This window comes from Epinephelus moara, chromosome 16 (genome assembly GCF_006386435.1).
Source record: "Epinephelus moara isolate mb chromosome 16, YSFRI_EMoa_1.0, whole genome shotgun sequence".
Classification (NCBI taxonomy): domain Eukaryota; kingdom Metazoa; phylum Chordata; class Actinopteri; order Perciformes; family Serranidae; genus Epinephelus; species Epinephelus moara.
The window spans coordinates 36,932,542-36,955,372 of record NC_065521.1 but is presented as its reverse complement, the minus strand read 5'-3'; the positions used below and the strand labels follow the sequence as shown (position 1 = coordinate 36,955,372).

General features: G+C 39.9%; 1 protein-coding gene across 2 annotated transcripts; it reads right to left on the bottom strand.

Moving 5' to 3' along the window:
* Positions 1–378: 378 nt before the first annotated feature.
* On the bottom strand, positions 379–22,622 carry LOC126403152 (sodium-coupled neutral amino acid transporter 3-like). 2 transcript variants are annotated; one of them, XM_050065645.1, is made up of 16 exons: positions 22,463–22,622; positions 14,941–15,065; positions 14,690–14,774; positions 14,431–14,546; positions 9,454–9,527; positions 9,251–9,343; positions 9,077–9,158; positions 8,896–8,978; positions 8,663–8,721; positions 7,174–7,311; positions 6,883–6,962; positions 6,668–6,768; positions 6,382–6,506; positions 3,777–3,921; positions 2,654–2,757; positions 379–2,543 (listed from the first exon to the last, which is right to left on the bottom strand). In XM_050065645.1, exons 2-16 carry the CDS (start codon positions 14,979–14,981, stop codon positions 2,439–2,441), a joined length of 1,431 nt encoding a protein of 476 aa, XP_049921602.1. In that variant the 5' UTR covers positions 14,982–15,065; positions 22,463–22,622; the 3' UTR covers positions 379–2,438. The 2 variants fall into 2 exon arrangements, with proteins under 2 accessions (XP_049921602.1, XP_049921601.1); XM_050065644.1 differs by lacking the exon at positions 22,463–22,622 and adding an exon at positions 18,698–18,871.
* Positions 22,623–22,831: the final 209 nt, after the last annotated feature.

Sequence of the window (22,831 nt, the reverse complement as noted above, 5' to 3'; positions counted from 1 at the left end):
CTTCTCTTGCTGTGAGTACACTCATTTTACAACCACGCAGATGACTTATTAGCCTGTGTAACTTTTTTTTTAACTTACCGTATTTGGAACCGGCGGTTATTTATCAAAATATACACCTGCACCTGGCGTTTAAAGGGGACCCTGCGGTTATTTGAAACACGGCTATTATTTGGTAATTTACGGTAGATTAAAAAAGCAACTCAGAGCTTTTGTACAAATGAAAGACATACTTTATTGACAGATAACAACATTAAAATTAATTTAAAATGTACAGGATGAATAACAAAGTCAGATTATCTTTCAGTTAAAAATTTAAAGACAAAAACCAACTCCATTTTAACTTAAAACCCATAGGTCATTATTCACCATACTGAACAGTTTCTGGGACTGCTAAAACAGACACAGCATTTTTAACACTGAATTTTTATTGGCCTTTGCCGAATATTGTAAAAAAAAAAATAGTGTGTTACATCATATGTTACTGTAACACTATATTCTATTCTTTGGTTTTCAATGAGGGATTTTTTCAATAATACATAAAAACTTTAAAAATTGTACAAACCACCTCTCTGTGTCTGTCGATTTACACGCGAGCGTCAGTAACTGTCTGTTTGACCTTCATAGATAGCAGCCGAACACCACAAACACTGTGTCTGTTGGATTCTTTAATACAAGATCACTTCAGGCTGAGGTTTGAAGGTGATCGTATTTACAACAGACATGCTGAGTGTCAGAATAGATAAACACATATATTACATAAAGAACATTTCTTTAACGCCATGTAGAAGCTGTTGTATTTTGGTAGACTAAAATGGTTAGTGTGAAACTGCAGACCGGTCATTTTTAGCTGAATCTGTCAAGTTTGTGGAGACTAGGCCATGTCCACACCTATACAGATATTTTTTTAATTTTGGCCCTGAGTTTTTAAAAATCTCTGTACACACTAGAATGCATAAGAGAGTATTTTGGCCTTGTGATGTGCAGTTCGTAAATTCAAGATCGGCCTAAAAACATTGTTATGACGTATTTAAGAAGGAGAATAAAATGTCCAACACCATAAATTGGTCTCAGGCCTATTAACCTGTTAAATATTTCTTTTTGTCTAAAATGAAATCCCTGATTAAAAAGAATAAACATTGCATGTGGAGTGCCACAAGGCTCAGTTATGGGTCCTCTACTCGAGTCTCTGCCACAAGGGGTTATCATTCAAAACGACTCCAAATACTTGCCGGCTACCTCGCCATGATGGTAGTAAGGTGTACAGGCTAACGTTAGCTTTTTCAAAACACCAACTGGAGATCTCATCAACTTTTATTCTCGTTCAGTTTAAGGACGGTGGAGCTAACTCAAAGATACGAGTACCGCTCTCAACATGAAAAAGTTTTCCTTCCAATCCTTTACAATCCAACATCTGCTGGTTTGACCAGCTCGATCAAAAACCTTTAGCTTTAGCGTACTTCAAAGGTGGACACTGAGGTGGAGCAAAAATGTTAGGTCTGTTTGTCCGAGAAGTGGCGTAGCAATACTAGGTTTAAGTGTAAAGTAGTCATTAGACCAAGCAGTGCTAACAAAACATTAGCAAACCGGTCATTGGCCGTAGCTGTTCTTTCTAGCATATGCTCATTACACAAAGCAACAACAGGAATGCATAATTTGAGAGCATTATGTTATTGAATGCTCTGTTTTACATGCCAACACATGGAACCGCAGTTTCAAAAAATCAGCACTTTAGAAAGCATTTTTAAAAATGACCTAAAACTCTGTTTGCTTGTGGACGAGAGGCCAAATCGTAAAAGAAAATATCCATTTACAAAATTATCTGTATACATGTAGACAGGGCCTTAGACAACACTACACCAGCAAATTTTACAGTCCTGAATTTATAATCTAAAGACCTGATGGTTGAATAAGCTGAAATGCTTTTTTTTGTATTAATAAAAAAAAAACTCCTGGTAAACTGATTGTCTTATGACATATTTCTGTCCTGTAAAATCTGAAATGGTAGGGAAGTAGACTGGGAGGATTTTGGCAGTGACTGAGCTATTCCACAGAACTGTACACATCCATACTCTAAAATGGGATTTCCATTTGAGTCATGCTGTTCCCATTCATCCCTTTTCTGTCTTTACACGTGCCTTCGAACAACACCCTTACTGCGAGGCGTGACATAGGTTTTATTCAGTCAGAACACATTGCTTTGTATTCTCATGCATCCCCTCTGTTACTGGGCCTTTCACCGGCCCCATCACATGTCAAAATGCATTCTTTTTCTTTTTTTGGTTCAAGTGAAGGTTCTTCACATATCCTTCGTCTTGTGCAGCCAAACTTTCCTGTTTGGCTTTGGTTGAGAACTCTGTAGATGAGGGGCAATTTATAATGACAGGGAGAGCTTTGGTTGGCATTTTTTTTTTTGTAGTATCTCTGTTCAGTCACGACGGCTAATGCCCGCCTCCGCTTCTAGACTCCCCAGTCGTCCAGTCAATGATGATAAACGACAAACTCATGACCATGAAGATGAATCCCAGTGCGGCAAAGCATGCGGCCTGCAGCAAAGGAGGGAAAGAAAACATCTGTGTCAACAACACATTAAAAATACACTGGTATTTAAATGACAAAGATAAATTCATTGCATCATTGATAGCTGAAGTTGTACCTGAATCTTGGGTCTTGACAGAAAAGGCTCCTCGTCATCAGGAACGATCCGGACATAGAAGATTCCTGGTAGGATGAAGATGAGGCTGGGGGCAGATGTGGCTCCTAAAGATGGAGAAGAAGTTTATGTTACAAAGAATTTCACTGCTGGAATGATAGTCATTTTATAAAACTGGGCTGTAGAAAGATGAAAATACTTCTGAAATTGGTGCTACATGGCAAGGGAAAACAGAGGAACAGGGCTGTGGCATTTGCTTTTTCTCAAAAGGTAGAAAACCTACAACTACCAGAATGACCTGCGCCGCACTTGACCAATAAATGCTCCCACTGTTTGGTGACAAAATGCAAGCTTGTCCGTTTTGACGCAGGAGACAATATGGCGCAGTAACAGAATCTTGGTTAGTATTTGATCAGCACCTTAGTTTTACCATTTGATCTGAATTTATCCTGCCTCTGGTTTTGCTAAAATATGTTTCTGAAAACATTTTAGGTGAGAAAAGTTCAAACTGAAAAGTTCAGTTAATTTGAGCCAGGCCCACAGGAACCCTGCTCAGTCTTGCTTCCAATTTTTCTCAGTGGCCAGAGCAAAAAAAAAATCCCCAGTGGCTATAAGCATTTTCCCCATTGTCCACTATTGTAAAAGAGACAGCTGTCAAACTGTTGACAGGACACCTCGAACTGCAAACAAGGTCAATTATGACTCTTTCTATTCTGAATTTCTGATCCATGAAGGTTTTGTTTTGTTAAACTTTCCTTGACACGAGAAAAATTGTTTTAAAAATGTGTGACATCATCACCATGAAAAGTTGCGGAAGAAACACCACTGTGCATATTCAGTGGGCCACATATTTGGGAAGTAAACCCAGAGGCTAGAAATGTTTTGTTGACGTATGTGCTAGGCAAGCAACACCACTGGAATGAATAGGCGCCATCTTGGGTTTCAGTGTCTAGTTATTTTTATACATCTATTGTTTGAGCTGGGAGATGAGCAGGGAGATCTGGGCACTGGTGAGATGAAGTTTACCACTGTTCACTTACACATACTACCCACATTGTTATACAAAGCTGGTTGAAAATCAGCAAAGTATTTATTTAAGGTGGCCATTCTTCCTGTGTAAACATACCGATGAGGCCAAAGATGTCGCGAATGGAGGGCACAAAGATAACCAGGATGTTGACCACAAAGATGAGACAAAATGCAATTGTGATGTGTATGGCCCAGTTGAACGGCTTCTCAGGGAACAGGATCTGGAGCACTGCTCTGCGGATCTACAGAGGGAAGGAGGGAAAGAGGAGAAATGTCATGTTTTCTTTACAAATAAAAAGAGCATTAGGATTGACAAACCAAGCTATTAAAAGTAGAAGCTGATCTTAGTTTATCACCACAGGTAACATTATCATTATAGAACTGCTGTTGAGGTTCTCTCTGGGCACTCCGGCTTCCTCCCACAGTCCAAAGACATGCAGGTTGGGGATAGATTAATTGGTGACTCTAAATTGTCCGTAGGTGTGAATGTGAGCATGAATGGTTGTCTGTCTCTATGTGTCAGCCTGCGATAGTCTGGTGACCTGTCCAGGGTGTGCCCTGCCTCTCGCCCAATGTCAGCTGGGATAGGCTCCAGGCCCCCCCCCCCCCCCGCGACCCTCAAAAGGATGAAGCGGTTAGAAGATGGATAGATGGATNCCGCCCCCCGCCCCAAGCCCACCGGGGAAGGCCCCCGGCCCCCCCCCCCCCCCCGCGACCCTCAAAAGGATGAAGCGGTTAGAAGATGGATAGATGGATGGAACTGCTGTTGAGAAGTAGTTGTGCAAGACAAGCTTCTATATGCGTCATGTTAACCCCATCCCAAACAGGTATTGCAGGTATTTTCTGTCACCTGTTTAAAGCAAAATACCTGCGTTAATATGGAGAGAGGTGAGATTCTAGAATTCTAGATATCTGCTTATTTGCTTTCTTGTTGAGAGTTAGATGAGAAGATGGATACCACTCTCTTATCAGTTCAATGTGAAACTTGAGCTGGTTAGCTTAGCGTAGCATAAAGACTGGAAACAGCTAGCCCGGGTCTGTGCAAAGCGTGCCAGCGCCTCTAAAGCTCACCACAGTCAACCAGTGGAGACTCCCAGTAAATAACCCCCTTGTATCCTTTGGCAGCACCAGTTATGTTGTGTGGAGGCAACATCAGGAATACTTTGGATAGGATAGAAGGATAAAAATTGTCCAACATCATACATTTGTCTCATGAAAAAGAATAAGCATTGCATGTGGAGTGCCACAGGGCTCAATCATGGGTCCACTACTCTTTAAGTCTCCACAGGGGGTCATTATTCATAATGCTGAAACAGATCTTCCACAATGATGCAGTACTAATTGAACTTCACACATATATGTATGGTTATCTCATTTAAAGGTCTACTATGCAGGATTGTTGGCTACAGTTAGTAAACATGCTTGTCAGTGAAAATAAAAACCAACCCCAGATTCACTCTCGTTTGGTGTTTGGCCTCACTATAATGCAATTTTTCGGTGCTGTCTCTCTTAGACACCTGCTGTTTATGGTCTGTCACCTGGCCACTACCTTTTTATAAGCCCCAACCTCACCTGAGCGATGTGCGGATACATGCCCATAAACATCCCAAACACAGAAAATAAAAAATAAAAGCAGATGGCAGTCTCTGCAGAATAATAAACTGTCACACACTACTAGTGGGTCATAGTGATGATTGAAAGGGATTACTTCTGTGCGAGTCTATATATTGTTTTTATGAAAATTCTGTATAGTATGTTTATTATGTAGCATTACTACATTATATTTTCAAGATTTTATCTAGGTTAGATGTGTTTTTTAGACCAGTGGTTCCCAACTGGCCCAACCACAGGGTCCAGATTTGTCCTTTGTCATCAGTTCAAGGTCCACACAGTTTAATATAATTAGCGTCATACTTGTGTTTGGCCATGTTGTTGAGCTAGTTTGCTGTCTCTGTCAAGTAACTGTCCATTGTGCACTCACTCTACAGCAGAGAAAGGCACTTCAAAATAAAAGCTCTGGGCCAGAAATTTACTGTACTTCAAAATAAAGTGTGTTTTTTATAAATGTGACACATTTGCGATTTACTTGCGGTCCACTAAGAATGGACCTGTGACCCACTTTTGGACCACGACCAACCAGTTGGGAACCAATGCTTTAAAGAAACTTGTAATATTTCTTATAAGAAGGCTTCACCATAATGCAGTGAGGTTCTCTTATGTACAGCATTTATATTTATATACAATACATATTCACATATTCTAGGAAATTGAAGCTTTTCTATGTTTAAAATGTCTTTACATATTTGCTTCAGGCTGCAACTAATGATTGCTTTTTGAATAATCAATAAATTATTTGGTCAAAAAAATGCCCAGAAATATAAAGTTCACACAGTCATAGTCATCAGTACAAAACACAAAGACATTCGGTTTACTATCATAAAAGACTAAGAAATATTCACATTTGAGAAGCTGAAACCGTTTGGGCTTTAAAAGTCTTAAACATTTAACTGATGAGTTAAATAATTGATCAGTTATGGTTTTAGCTCTGTATTATTATTTAAATCTCCTCTTTTGTGTCTCTTGGTTTTCTTATTTTTTTCTGAATCTACTTTTGTTATTATATAAAGTTCATTGAATTTTGTTTGAGTGGAAAGTAAATCGTAACAAATATTGGGTTTTTTTTTCGTTGATAGATGTCTTACCGGGAAAAGAACGACGGGGACGGTCAGAGTGACGGCCACCAGCACAGCCAGACGCACACAGAGAATCAGGACATCCAGCGTGTCCACTTTACTGTAGGTGTGTAACAGTTCCGACTCCACAGCACCTGCCCACAGAGAAGCAGACACCCCTTAACGTGTCTCACGTGGCCCAGTCCCTCATTCACAACACACTCTGGGAACAAGTGGGTCATTCATTTGAAAGTCTTTCCATTCACAACCTCAGAGCAAGGTGACCTTTGACTCTTGGGAGTAAAGAGCATCTTACCATAAAAGGTGAGGTAACCAAACAGAGCTGTTAGCAGGTACATGACGAACATGGCCAGGATGGAGGTGTTGGCGACTTTCTGCATACGTTTCTTGGTGGCACTGGGGTAAAGCCAAGCAGGAAAATACACATTAATGTTAATAAAACATTTTAGTACATCCAACAAAGGCACTACATTTTGGTTTTGGGGAATGGATGAGGATATTCTGACTTACTCTCGTAGCTCAGTGTAGATTGGTAGCACCTCTGGGTGGCAGACGAAAGCGAAGGCCAGAATTGGAATGGTGTACGCTGTCTAAAAGCCAAACACGCCAAAGGTCAGTGAGAAACCCTCCCAAACGTGACTTGAGGAACACAATCAAATGCTTGTTCTACACCCGACATCGCTGTTGACATAACATGTCTTAATGCTGTTGACATAACACGCAGGAGTGCAGAACCAAGGAATAAATACACAGCTGACGCAAAAAAACTGGACGCACACGTGAAAATGTTTTCTGTCTGACCTGTGAGTTGACGGTGAATAGTTTGGCCTCACAGAAATCGTCTGTTCCGTTAATGAGAGCGTGGTCATCAGCAATAGGAGTTGTGTTGTGATGTTCGTCATCCAGTGGACACGGGATGTTGAATTTCTTGTAGATAACCTGTGGAGACACACCCCTTGGTTAATCAAAGATGGATGTTTATAGGTCCAGTGTGTAGGATTTAGGAGGATATACTGGCAGAAATGAAACATAATATATTTAGTAAGTTTTCTTTAGTGTACAATCACCTGAAAATAAGAATTGTTGTGTTTTGATTTATCCTAGAATGAGCAGTTTATATCTACATAGGAAGCAGGTCCTTGTCTACAGAGATCATCATGTTGCAACGCCATTTATACAGTGGCCCAAAAGAGACAAACTGAACGGCTATCATAGTTAGCAGTTAACGTGAAACTGCATTATTCAGTGTTTTAATAGGTTTAAATCAGTGGATCCGTTTGTTTTGGAGTGAAAGAGACCACTGCGAATAATTCAGCTCACGGTAAAAACCTCCTGACCAGAAAAAAGGTAAGCACACATGAGCAGGTGCTAGGCTAGCGGCCCATCTGCAGCGAGCTAAACATTGTAGGAGAAACACTGATTTGTAACATGAAACTGCTTTATTCAGTGTTTTACTGGTTTTAATCACTTGATCTGTTTGTCAAAGAAAGGAAGAGACCTCTGGGAATAATTCGGCTCCCGGTAAAAACCTCCTGAACGTCTGGATCTTAAGTTATCAAAGAAAAATGTTGAGCCCATATTAGCAGGAGCTGGGCTAATGGCTATCTCCGACATGCCGAACAGCGTTGGGAAAATTTACCGGTCTAAATCAGTGGATCAGTTTGTTTTGAAGAGAAATAGAGCTCTGCAGAAAATTCTGCTCACGGCAGAAACCTCCTGAGAGTCGGGATCAGAAAAAAGGTGAGCAGGTGCTAGGCTAACGCCCCATCTGCAGCAAGCTAAATAATGTAGGAGAAACACTGATTTGTAACATGAAACTTCTTTATTCAACGTTTTACCGGAACAAATCAGTGGATCAGTTTGTTTTGAAGAGAAAGAGACCTCTGCAGTTAATTCCACTCATGGCAAAAACTTCCTGAACGTCGGGATCAGAAAAAGGTGGCCGCATTTTAGCGGATGCTAGGCTAACGGCCCATCTGCAGTGAGCTGAACATCATAGGAGTAACATTGATTCTTTATTCATCGTTTTACTGGTTTAAATCACCAGGTAAGTTTGTTTTGGAGATGGAGAGACCTCTGCAGATAATTCGGCTCCTGGTATTAAACTCTTTGAACACTGAAGGAGTTTTAATGGTAGAAATAGAAGAACAGTAGAAGTTTCATCTGGTGCAATCTGCAATCCTCACCACTAGATGCCACTAAACTCCCCTAAATCCTACACACTGGACCTTTATCAGAGTATCATGGTGGTATTGTAGGTGTCTTTGTTGGCTCAATGGTTGAGACTCACCGAAATTAGGAAGAACACCATGCAGGAGAGGGAGAACCCACTTGTGTAGCCCAAGTAACCTGTGTTGCAATGATGATAAGATGTTGCAGAATGATTTATGGATTCTGGAAGTGATGTTTTAACTTTGATACAGGACATGAAAGTAAATACAACAAAAAAACATGGAGACATGATGTAACATGGGAGAGTACGGGGAATAACAAAAGTGTGTGGAGACAGAATGAAAAACATACCAAGTTGTTTCATGAGTGCTAGAGGAAGGATGATGCAAGCACTAACGATGATGATCAAGTAGTTTCCATTCAAGTACCACTCTCTAAGAGACAGCCAGACAAACAGATGGAAAAAATCAGTACATAACTAAACAAAAAAACTATTCATGAATCACAGTCAAATTAACATTGGGACACTCACCCTGTGATTTCGTGTTTACCCAGGAAAGCTTGAATAACCAGTGGGAGCTCAGACTTGACAATGAAGAGGTAGCTGGACATTGCTAAAAGGAAGTGAAAACAGTCAATCTTAGCTAATGCTTTCACTTACAGATTTCAGACGTGAACATCAAAGAGAAAAATAGCACGACAATACCTCCTATGTTGTGTATTGTAATGATGCATGCAGCCAGCATTTTTCCTGGAGCACCAAAAGCCCGATTTCCAAGCTGCTCATACGCCCGGATGCCTGAAGAAACATTATATATACATGAATAATGAGATAAGTTATGAATGCAGGATTGACTCTGTGGCTGTGTTTGATAAATTGTGTGCACTGAGACTGGCTTTGGTGCTTACCAACAACTCCAGCACTCTTCAGCAGGAGGTGAATTGAATATGCTGACAGAATGGCAATGGACACCAGCAGGATTCTGAAACACACAAGAGCAGAGATCCCAAATGTTAATCTATCTACAAATTACATGGCAGAAATGTATCAGTGGTCTCATACACCTGGACATTATACTTATTATAGGAGCAGTGTGTAAGATTCAGGGGGGTTTAGTGGCACCTAGTGGTGAGGACTGCAGATTGCAACCAGCTGAAACTTCAGGTTAGAATTCCTTCAGTGTTCATTATTCAGAATGTTTTTAACGGGAGCCAAATTATCCGCAGAGGTCTCTTACCCTCTTAAACGCATGGACCCAGTGATTTTAACCAATAAAATGCTTAACAAAGCATTTTCACGTTACCAATCAGTGTTTCTCCTACGCAGTTTGGCATGTCACAGACAGGCTGCCTGCCCAGCACCTGCTAATGTGTGCTCATCTATTTTCTCTGGTAACTTAATGTGTGCTCACATTTTTTCTGATACAGAAATTCAGGAGTTTTTACCCTGAGCTAAATTAAACGCAGAGGTCTCTTCCTCTTTAAAACAAACTGATTAGGTGATTTAAACCAATAAAACACTGAATAAAGCCGTTTCATGTTAAACATCTGTATTTTTGCGACGCACTGGGCCCGGAGTAGCTGCTAACTACAGTGGATGACGCAAATGGCCCTATCCAGAACCAGTCTTTGGTTTGTCTGTTCTGGGCTACTGTAGAAATTATGTAGATATGAACAGCTCATTCTAAGGTAACAAAAACATAACAATTCTTATTTTCAGGTAAATAAAAGAACTAAAGAAAACTTTTTATATCATATTCCATTACTGCCAAGATATGCCCCTAAATCCTGCACACTGATCCATTAAAGCAGGGGTGGGTAACCTGCGGCTCCAGAGCTGCATGCAACTCTTAAGTCCCTCTCCAGTGGCTCCCTTTGGCTTTGACAGAAAATTATATGGAAATCAATAATCGCCTTTTAAAAAAAAAAAAAAAAAAAAAAAATTTAATTTGTATAATGCCTAACCTATTTACCAATCTTTTTTTTTTTTTTTTTAAATGTTTTGACATTTCGTCAACTAAAATGTGCATCATACTTCTGTGGCCTGGTGTCTTTTTTCTCTGAAACATCACTAGCGATGTAGTCATGAGTCTCCCAGACTAGGCTAGCTGTGGATTCCAAATCCAAAAAGGAAAAGTCTCAGGTGAAAATAGAGAATTTAATAGCGCATGGACCAATTTGTTTGCTTTCATCGGCAATGCTGCAAAGTTAGAGTACCAAATAATCCAAAATAGCCCACTGCAGGACAGCCACCTTGTGCTAAAACATATTAATAAATGCCCATTTAGATCTGTTAGTAATGTTAGTTGGCTAAGTTCAACTTAAAAGGCTGCGTTACCCTTATTATGAGGCCAAAACACGTTGCGGCTCTTTTTTTTCTTTTTTCTTTTGATAGTAAAGCTTGCCGACCCCTGCTTTAAAGAAATCCTTCGCCTACAAAACGATCACCTGTATATCAGTTACACACCCTGTGTTATGTTGAATTGTTTGTGTGACAGTTAGTAAATGGATGTTTTGATAGAGTTGTGCTGTTGTTAACTGCGGCCCCCCTGTTATTCGAATTCATCAAGAATTTTCTGTTTTTGGATTCTTGGTTTACTTGAAGCAAGAAAAACAGTTTTCTTCACAAATTCAACATTAACACGTGGTGAGTAATTAATATACAAACAATCATTTTGTGGGTGAAATATTTCTTGAAAGGTAAAACTGTCTCATCAAAACATAAAAAAATGAAACTGACAGAAATAAAAAAAAATCCTTTAGAAACTTCTTCGGAAACTAAACTCTTAATAAGCAACTCTTGTAATTGTTGTCTTTTTTTTCCACCCACACAACTGAGTCTGGCTCTGACAGACTGGCTGCCTAGCCATCCTCCTCCCCCTCCTGCCACATAGCACAGGACTGATCCAGGCAGGCGTGTCTTGGATCTGATCACTACAGGCTGCTATTTTTAACCACTCAAATCTGATTTAGGGAAGCTGCGTGTGTATGAGCTCTAATGTACATTCTGACAGATAAGGCTCCGTACAGCAGCCGGTGTCTATACAGTACAACACCCACAACACACACAGGTAGACAGACAGAAACACACACACACACACACACACAGACTGAAGCACGGGGCCCATCCCCCTGCCTCCACACATACCTGTCCAAACACAAATACACACACAGTCAGATGATACACACACGCCACTGGAGCTCTACTTCTAGCCTTATAAGGACCCTCTATTGACCATATTCAGTCTGTATCCACTAACAAAAGCTTTAGTTAAACCTTAAGCTAAAATTCTAATTCTAATAATAAATAAATTATTATTTGTAATTTACTTAAAAGCATCTTTCAGACAGAAGGCACAGTACTTTACATATGGAACTAAAATATACAACATAGTAAAAGATATGAAATGACCATAGTGCTTTGAAGCTTTGATTGTAGTCATGGTAATCGATGTCAAAATCAGTATTCGAATGCTCCGATTTTCTATACCATTACCCCAAGAATCCCAAAGAGCCCACAAATTTAAAAATAATATTCAACATGATTCTTTATGCATCAACATAATTCAGAATCAGAAATACTTTATTGATCCCCGAGGGTCAATTATTATTCATTACAGTTGCTGCTACAGTATGTTAAGAATAGAGAATTATAAGAAGTAAGAGTAAGACTATTAAGTAGAAGTATGTTAATATAAAGCAATAAAAAACAAAAAAACAAAATAGAAATAAAAATGTGCATTAAAATAAAAATAAAATTAAAAATAGAATGTGCGTTATGCTACAGTGTTTAACACTAGTACTTTAGATATTAAAATATTAAAAATAAAATATATATCGTCACTGAACTGAGGCAGTAAATGTGAAATTTAATAGAATTTAACAGAATAAACGAGCATAAGATAAAGGTAGACGTAAGAAATATGTATAGTTATGTGCATGATAAAGTCGTTTGAATAATTGCACACAATATTGCGGCAGCTGAATAATTGCACCCAATATATAATTATGAATTATAATTGCAGAGGATGAATGAAGTCCAGAGATGCCAGTCTGCTGACTCAGAGCAGCTGACACTCTGAGGGAGGAGTTGTACAGGTTTAAAGCTACAGGCAGGAATGACTTCCTGTGGCGCTCGGTGGTGTTTCCTGGGGGAACGAGTCTGTCACTGAATGTGCTCCTGTGTTTGAGCAGCACATGGTGGAGTGGGTGGAAGACATTGTTCATCATTAATTTCATTATTTTATTAATTATTAGTTATTCTCCAAGAAGGACATTTAAACTTATACATTTACATTACATTTAAACTCCAACAAAATGTCAAGCGTTTGGGAGAGTTTCAAGATTTACAAAGACAACCCCCCAGAAAACGCCGCCCATATGATTTCTAGAACTCCCTTCATAAACCATATTACTCCTGTTCTTCAGCAGCTTCTCTGGCTTCATGTTGAATATCATATCAAAGACTTTGCTTCTCACCTTTAAGGCCCTTCATATCCTCTCTGTATCTTTCTATATCTTCACACCCTCCCGTACTCTTAGATCCTCGTCTGCAATTCAACTCACACCATCATCTGCCCTCTTGACTACCATGGGATCCAAAGCCTTCAGCCATTCTGCCTCCCGCCTTCGGAACTCTCTCCCCATGACATTCGCAATATTGACTCCCTTTCCACTTTCAAATCCCGTCTGAAAACACACCTTTTCAAGCTGGCATAGTCGGTCTGGTGGTGACACACACATCATTTATACCCAGTTTTTATATATAGGATTTTTTGTCTAGTTATTTTATTAACTTATTACTGTATATTACTGATTTGTTTGACTTTAAGATCTATGGCTACATTGCTGCTTGTTTTTAACTGTGTCTTGAAAAGTGTCCCTGAGTACTTTGAAAAGTGGCTATAAATAAGATGTGTTATTATTATTATTCAAAAGTCGAGTGCCCCCATCCTTTGAAACTTTGATTAATCGCAAATGTCCTAGCGAAGCGTCAGTGCCCAAGAACTGATTTTCAGGACAGCCCTGGTAAAAAGTATACAGATATGCAAAATAGAGCAGTGTAAAAGGTCTTTCAAAATAAAAGAATTCAAGTACAGGGTGTCTACGGATATATAAAAGTTAAATTTAAGATTTTTAAGGACCTTTTTTTACCACTGTATATGAAATTTAAGACCAAACCTACAATGGAAATACACAGTTTAGCTTTAGTGTGTTTAATGTAAAAAGAAAATATCATCGCTGTCACAAATGCTATGTATTACTGCAATTTGTTGGTCTCTCCAGTGGATTGTAAACAGTCATTGGTTCTGTCAGGGTTGAGAAATTTTTACCGTAATGTGGCCGAAAATATTTAAGACCCATCAAATCTGAATTTAAGACAATTTAAGACTTTTTAAGGACCTGTAAACACCCTGAGGTATTATTTTTAAAAAGAACTTTAAGACATAGCCCTTTAAAAAGTGTGTACCAGCCCAAAAAGTTTTCAGAAACCATCACTGTGTCCATCTATAACTCATGAACTAAAACACAATATACTGGCTCATTGGCTGCTTTCATTCTTTACTGTTCTGAGTCTAACACAGAAACATCTGAAAGTTACCAGCGAGGTGCTGCTGTCTTTCACCCATACTACAGAAACAGAGCCATTTCTCCTACAAGCTTGAGAACACACACGATTAACCGCCTCACTCTATTCTAATAACCTCAAGGAGTGTACATATATTTTACCTAAATACATTACATAAATCACAAGAAGGTGACAGTATATACGATATACCGCTGTGAGCAAACACATGAACCTACAATGGTAGAATCGCACAGACAAACAGACGGGGCACAAAGTTTAGCCAAAACACAGAGTGTGTGTTTGTCTTGCATACTCACAGAAAAAGAATGATTCCGGTGTTGGACATCGCAAAAGCCAATCCCAGAATTCCACTGCCCATTATGGCATTACTGAGGTTAAAGATGGACATGCCAAATGAAGTCTTCCCCTCAAACTGCAGACAGAGGACAGCAGAGGATGTTAGACGAGCAAATCAACTCATGAATAAGAATCACATCAGCATCAATATTATTTACTGATGTAGCTACAGCACATCAGTCGACACTTTCTAACACGTGGCTCAGTAAAAGCACTCACATCTGTGAAGTGGGTTGCTTTCTTGACACCGGTTTTATGTGGAAGAAACTCCTCATGTTCGGCCAGGGCATCCAGCCCATCGAACCTACGATGGAAAAAAATCACTGGTTTGAGGGAGCCACAAAAATACTGAAGCTTTTTAAAAGACACATGTTTAAAGTTACATTTAAAACACTTTCATCTGTTGAGTTGACGTTTGCTGGGGCATGCTGTGCCAGTATGAGTAATTACTGCTCATTTGTGAGTCTTACCCGTCTTCCCTGCTGTGTCCGTTCATCTTCTGAAGCTCCATTCTGGTTGCTGTGGCTGGGACTCGAGAGACTTTGGAGATCAACTTTTGCTGGACTGGAGAAAGTTTCTTCAAACTGTCACTTGGCTGGAGATAAAGAGAAAAACCTTGTTTAATTTGTGGTGTATTTACCAAAACCTGCTACAAATTAGGCCGTTATTTATGCAAGGAGACGGAGAAGGTTTAATGTCAGCTGGCATTGTTTTCACACACTATACAGAACATTCAAACACACCTCGGCTGCACCCGTCATCCTGCCAACTTTCCATCATTTGTGAGGAAAACTGCAAGCTGTACCTCAGCATGTGTCTTTACCTTACATAACAGCCCTATGTATCACCCTAACTTTAACAAGTTCAGACAAGCTCTCAGATTGAGTCTTCCCAGAAGCTGAGCGTGAGTTGTAATGCATGTAGAGAATACTTTAATGACATAGATGTAAGGTGTCGGCTCTGGTCTACAGTACAAAAACTATTAGAGGTGTCAATTATCGTTAAACATCATGTTTTCTTATACTGTATCAAATCTCAAAAACTCAACTGATTTTTAATTAATAGTTTACATACAAAGATTTGTGGCAGTGTTGAAATCTTTCTTCAGCCATGTGACTCTCAACACAGGGCCGGGCGATATATCGATATTTTGTTGATATCGTGATATGAGCTAGGTATAGTCTTGGAATTTGGATATGGTTATATCTTAAGTGTTTACTTTCCCTGGTTTTAAAGGCTGCATTACAGTAAAGTGATGTCATTTCCTGAACTTACCAGACTGATCCAGTTGTTCTTTTATTTTCCTTCACCCACTGAGTCATTATACCCACATTACTGGCTATTTATCAAGGATCTCATTGTGTGAATATTTTGTGAAAGCACCAATAGTCAACTGTACAATACCATTGCAATTTCAATATCGAGGTATTTGGTCAAAAATATTGTGATAGCACAGGAAGGGAATCGATGTATTGACAGAAGTATGTCAGACTCACTACGATAGATGGAGATATGTCCCCTCTCAGCTTGTTAGTATTGGACCTTTTTCCAGTTGACCCATTACATCACAGACCAGGCAATCGACAAGTTAGCTACAGTTAGCTAGCTGCTAACTGGTACCATGGTGGACAACTTTACAGCTCTGTACATTTCGTCTGTCCAAATATGCTCTGGATGTAGATTTCACCATGTTGTTACGGGCTTCTTCTTCTGTTTCGCATTTAGTGCTGTTTGACTTCCAAGTCAAAGCCTGGGGTGGAAACTGTGGAGCATGCGTTGAGCACCTCGTCCAGTTTGAGTCTGACTCTATACATGCAGGAGTAATTCAACTCCCAGTCACGTTATCTGGGTGTGACTTTGAGAAATCGGATTTAGTTCGATTTCAGTCAGACTGACATGTTTACATGTATTTTAAAAGGTTTTACTTGGACTAACACAATAAATTCGATTTTTTTCTAATGCCATGTAAACATACTGACTGACAAATACAAAGGCAGATCCTGCTGTTCCTGCATACAATGGTGTTTTCTTCATACTATCACAGGTTTCCCCAAATTAGATGTTGAAAATTCACAATATATCGCCTTGCTTACAGTATCGCAATATATTGAATCACAACCACTGTATCGTGATACTAATCGTCACCAGGATGTCGCCAAAGCACAGCCCTAAGGGACAGAATCCCTGAGACATCATGCTAACATCTAAAATCACTTCAGGGTAAATTAACTAGCAGTTGATTTCAAATATTTATTTTCCTTTGTCATTTTCAGCCATAACTGTAACGCTTAAAGATATGTGGTTAAACAAGGTGGTCCGACCTATCTTGACGTTCCTGCTGTGCTTATTTTATCTGCTGTGTTGCTTTGCCTGGTCTTTGATAAACCACTTCTACTGGCAGGAAGCTCAGCAACGTCCTTCTGTGGACAGGGGCCGCAGCAAAACGTATCTTAGCCACCTAAAAAGATCAATATCACTTAAGACAAACACTATATTTGAAATATTTTCCTCACTTTACCCCACACACTGACTGATGAAGGCAGCGGTAGATTGGCAACTCCTGTGTTCTGTCAAGTAAAATTACTTTTTGTCAATGGAGTCTGGTGGCTTTGAGATAACGGCTTCAGTTTCCTGTTGGAAAGGGCCGTCTAACAGCAAGATAAAGAGTTAGGTGGCTAAGAACTACCAAATTAAGGCAGCGTTTGCTAGGTGCTGTTTAATTTTATGTATGAAGCGCTAGGGTTTTCACCCTGAAAGTTAAATGAACATCGTGGTTGAGTCTATAACTGAGTGATGTTACAGTAGCAGGCTGGCAAAGGTGTTTAAATAACCACAGCCTTTTAAAAGTAAACATCCTTATTATTTGTACTTAAACAGAAGGAAGCCACAGCACTAAAGACACACTGAATATGACTAATGTAATACAAACAGAAAATGTTATGTGGCTTCAAAAGGGCAGACCTATTTATAAAGTCTTGAGACACACAGCACTGCAATTTTTCTTGCTTGCCAAGGACAACAAGAATGTTGCTTTTTATAATACTTTTTTTCTTTTGGCGACGCAACAATCTTTTGGCACTGCTTTATTGTAGGAGTTCTGTTCCCTCCTTCAGATGCAAACCATCTAGATAACTGTGGTAGTTAACATGAAAAATTCCAGTAAAAATGGACACTTGGGATGTAAGTCCATTTAAAGCTGTTGTGACATGAAAGGCTTTAAATAACAAATGTTGTCAGAGGACTTATGTTGCTCTAATCTGTTGTGGGCTACACAAAGCTGGCATGGACGGACTCTGGGAATGAGCGTAGGTCTGCCCTGTTGCCACGGGGTCATGGGATACTTCACTTCTCTGCGGGTCAAACTGCCCTCAGGATTTTCACATCTGACCCCGAAGGTCACACTCACACTACATTGCGCCATTCCTCAAGAGTTTCACACAAAAACAGAATTCTTTTTTAAATGCTACGCTCTACGCTCAACAGGCCTGTGAAGGTACAATAATTCATACAGCTTGGTGGTTGATAGCAGTGGGCCATGAAGACAAACAAAGGGTGCCTGTGTATTTTGTCTAAATACAGAGTAGCCTTTCCCCTGCATACTGGCCTTGGGTCAAGTTTGGTTTCAGTAACTGTCTTTAGCTACATACCCGACAAGTTTCCCATGGTCTATGGCCAGGACACTCAACCAACAAAGTACAGAGGAAAGGTCAGGAGTATCTTGTCATTAAAAAGCCACTTTTGATGGATTCATTTCGACTTTCACATTGTAAAAGGCAGAATTTACATGGAAATGCTTTGCATTTTCATGTGGGGAAGATGGAGGAACTAGACAAACCTGGTTAACTAGAAATGTGTGGCTTGTTAGAGGTTTCAGCTTTTACACATTGGAAACAGTCAAAGAGTGGAAAAAAGTCATAAAAACAAAGTGCTCCTGAACTTATCATCTTTCTGTACAACTTTTTTTCCCCAAACAACATGCACTTTACAAAGTTTTATACCTGGAAAACAAACCTAAATATGACATAAAACAATCTCTATAACAATCCTGTCAATGACATTTTAGGCTAATTATAGTAGATATTACTGTATCCTCACTATCCAGCCGTGCGCACCACATGGCTCTTGTCTGACGCAAGACCAGCTCACTATTGACAGTCAGCCCTTCCCTTCTCTTCCTCAACATCTCAAACAGAGGGACACACACACACACACTTCTCAGCAACTTACCTCGGTGGTCAAGAACGAAGCTAGTTTTCCTTTCAGATTATTGACACAATAAATCCTTGTGCAAGTTCACTTAATTTTCAGACTCCTCCAATGTTTATATATAGCTTTGTTCTTAAGAGCCTCTCCAAAGCTCCTTGGTAGTGAGGAGAGGAGAGAGTGAGAGAGATTACAGGCTGGGAGGAGTGAGCAGGAAATGGGAACACCCATTCTTAACCCTTTGTTAAACCAGTTACAGGTAGAGTTGCGGGCAGAGAGGCTGTGGGGGATCCGCTCACCAGGTGTCTACACTGAAAAGGTGTCACCACCTTTGTGTAAACAAAGGAAGTGAATTGGCTGTGGTTTCAGAGACAGTCCGCAGTTGGAGGCAACAGGTAATCCCAGCAGCCCATCAAGTCAACAGGGTTTCTGGTGTTCATACCAATTACCATGTCAGTGCACAGTAAGCAAGTAGAAAGGAGGGGAGAAGCGGGTGTCAGCTGAGGGGGGCTTTGTTAGAGCACGGGCGGATACTCACTGACACTTTGCATCCTGCTGGAAGTCACAGTGATGGTAATTAGCTTAGGAGATAAGCGCTTTTTTTAAGATTGCCCACATGTGAATGTGCTTAAGAGTGGAAACATTGTGCATGCCTACAACTTATCGTGAGCTTGATCCAAAACAAACCGTAACACCTGAGCCGACACGTAACAGTAGACATGGACATGACATGTTAAAAAGATCCCTTAAATGTTCCCACACAGGGCGAGACTCTGGGAAAAGTACCCAGCTCCTCTGTTAGTGCGAAGCATGGTTTGATACAGTGAAATGTGGTGCACCACACTCACTTAACCAAGACTTGCCTATGTAAGATTTACAACAATGTCTCGCCAAACTGTGACAGATATAATCAGGCCCCTGCCAACTATATACATATTCTTTGGCTCTGGTTGTCCATGTCTATCGTCTGGACGATGATTCGTAGTACTTTGTCTGAATTGCCAGGCTGAAACCTTGACCTGAAACCTTTCAGTGCTCCCTATGGTGTGTCGACCTCTACCCTGTTTCTCTTTATCCCTAATGTCAAGCCCAGTTCAGTTCAGTTCAGTTCAGTACTCATTTCTTCCGTTTCCACTGTGAAAACTTGTGGATGGTACCAATTGAAACGTTCCTAACCGTCCCCATTTTTTGGTCATCCCTCTGTTGGAGTACCTAGCACACTGATCAGTATCAAAAGGTGGAGCTAGAAACACTTAAGTCTGTTGATTAGTCATCAGAACTCTCACTCTTGCTCAGGGCTGAGCTGTGGCTGGTTTTATGTAACCACTGTTCAAACATTAGTAAGCTATAACTATAAAATGAAAGGATGTTTTGCTGCCTCGGGCAACAGCTGTAGCCTAAGAAAAAATAACTTAATTCACTGTGTAATTGCCTTCACCATGTTAGGAGATTGATTCTGAGTGTACCTCCATCTCATACTAATTAGATTCAGATTGTGTTTCACTTTCTGAAGTTGGAGAACAAAAGACTGTCTCTCCAAAGAAGGTCCAGTGCATTTGTCAAGGTCTGGGGCCTCTTTTCTCACGTTTATCAAGACAGGTATTCCAACCTACATATCAGAGCTGTTCTGATACCAGTATTGGTAATACCTCCAATACTGCCTAAAATATTGGCACGGGTATCGGCAAGTACATAAGTCTATACGCAGATCTGATACCACGTCATTTATTGATAAACTTTTCCCTTCTTTTTATTACATTTATAACAACATACACATTTACAATTTAACAAATATGTTTGTTTGTTTCCCCCAACCCTAGAATAATTAACAAATAAATAATAATACATAATTTCCATACAATGTCAAATAATTCAGTTCTGAGTTTCCAAAAACTCCATATAGGGGCTCCACAAGCAAGCAAAGTTTTTATATTTCCTTTTTACAATATATGTTGGTTTCTCCAAAGCTAGACAGACTGCTAGCTCCCTAGTCCACATATCAGTAGATGGTATATCCATGCTCTTCCATAATAGTGCAATTGTCTTTCTGGCTTGCAAAAGTCCAAAATAAGTGAGCAGTGACTGCTGGAGTGTCACAGCAAAGTCCTCAAGACATATCCCCAATGCACGGTTTAGCTTGTAAAGGAGTTTCCTTTCCAATTATGAGACTTATACATTCATTGATAAGCCTACACAGCAAGGCAAAGTCATGAATAAAGTTAGTCATTAACAAAATATCAAACTAGATCATAAAAGAAAGTTTACGGCGTTCATTTTCTGTATGAATTTGTTTAGGTTTTACAAAGGGTTTAACCTGAGAGATGCCAAACAACGATAGCATTTTACGTCCATATAGGGTTAGTGGTATACAGGTGCTAGATTTGTTTTGATGCAATGGTATCAGGTCACGACTGAGTACTGGTCAATATGGAAGTTAAGGTTTTGGAATCAGGAAGAAAAAAGTTTTATCTTAGGTTATTTTACCTCAAACATGGTATTGGAAAATCTATACTAATTATTATCGAGAGGGAAGGTGTGGCTATGTTTGTTTTTTGTGTTTGTTTTTGAGTAGAGCTGCAACATTTATGTTCGTGTGTTATTGTTCTGGGTCAAGCGGGGCCTGTACTTACTTCTAAAAAAAAAAATACGTCTTTGATCCTTCATGGCACCCTGCAAAAGGTGATTGTATTTGCCTTTGATACAACTGTTGTATAATCCCGAAAACCCATTTAAAAAGGTTTTAAAATGTTCCTACACAGTTCCAGCATCTCTGACAATGTAGGTCACAGCATTCTGTCAGTGATAAAAGACACAGCAGACATCTATACGTATCCATCATATATGGAGATGGTTTGCAGTTCAGCTTACTTCCTGAACGCAGCAACAAAAACGTGCTCAACGTGTTGCTTGTTCATCAAGATTAAAATGTCATTCACTTCTATGGGACTGCATTTCAGTTGGTTGATAAAGTTCAGTTTAACTGAGATACACACCCAAGAAACACCCACATGCTTACTACATTATCTCAGCATGACACAGATACTCTACTGGAATGTGTGTTTTCTGATCTCATCTTGTGGCAGTATACACAGATACTAGAGTCCTTTTTTTATACCTCCTTGAAGAATATTTAGAAAGCTGGGTGTCATAATAAAAGCAAACCAAAAAACATCACTGCCATGTATTAATTAATATGTCAAGTTCAGACTATTTGGAGCAGCTCGTAAGCACATGATCAGGATCGAGGTCTGTCAGATGACGTGAATGTGAATGATAAAAAGATCATGGCTGCCCCCATCACCTTAAATGACCCTATGGTGACTTCAAGTCATTAGAACAAGAGATCTGGCAGAACTCCAGGACGAAGCCACTGACATATAAAAAGACCCACAGATGTAAAACATAGTTCATCAGGAGACATTTTGTCTGGATAAAACCATGCATCTAACGTTTAATGTTATTTCTGTACCAAACTGATGCCAGCATTTGCAGCCAAGATGATCTCCCATTTCAGTGAGTCATTTAAAATCCCACCTCTGTGCCGAGCAAACTGCCAGCATGTCAAGAAAGGGACAGCATTAATATACTGTATCCACAGCTGAAGCAGAAACCAGCTGAGATTTTTTTTTCATACATCTACTGTCAATACACAGCACATTATCAGTTAAGTTAAGGATAAAAAAATTTCTCACGTTTCCCCCCCCACGTGTATGAATGGGAAATGTGTCGTGGCTCGAATGCTGGAGCAGCTGGATTGTGCTGGTGTGCAGGCCTTCCTCTGGCACTCACCTCTCTGGTATCAGTCAGGCAGCTGGATGTCCTCAGTCTAGACAGAAGTAACAGGGTAAAAGTTAAATCTTGTCAGCTGGTAGACGTCCAAAATCTGCTTTCCTCAGAGCTGTGAAGTCCCCTGCAGCTGTAAGAGGAGAGGAAAAAATGGGGGAAGGAGGGAGGTAGTAATTGCGCGCGTTCAGATATTTCCTGCCATGTCACAGAACAGGCCACTCCCTGTTCCTGCTCAGGCCACACGTGGGACTCACTTACTTTATAAAGTACTTTAAAATAAGTGCAAATATCTGGACACTGTCAGTATTTATCTGAGTGTTGTGTTATGTTTGATGTTCAGTGTTTCATGAAAGTTAAATGCCTTCAACTGAC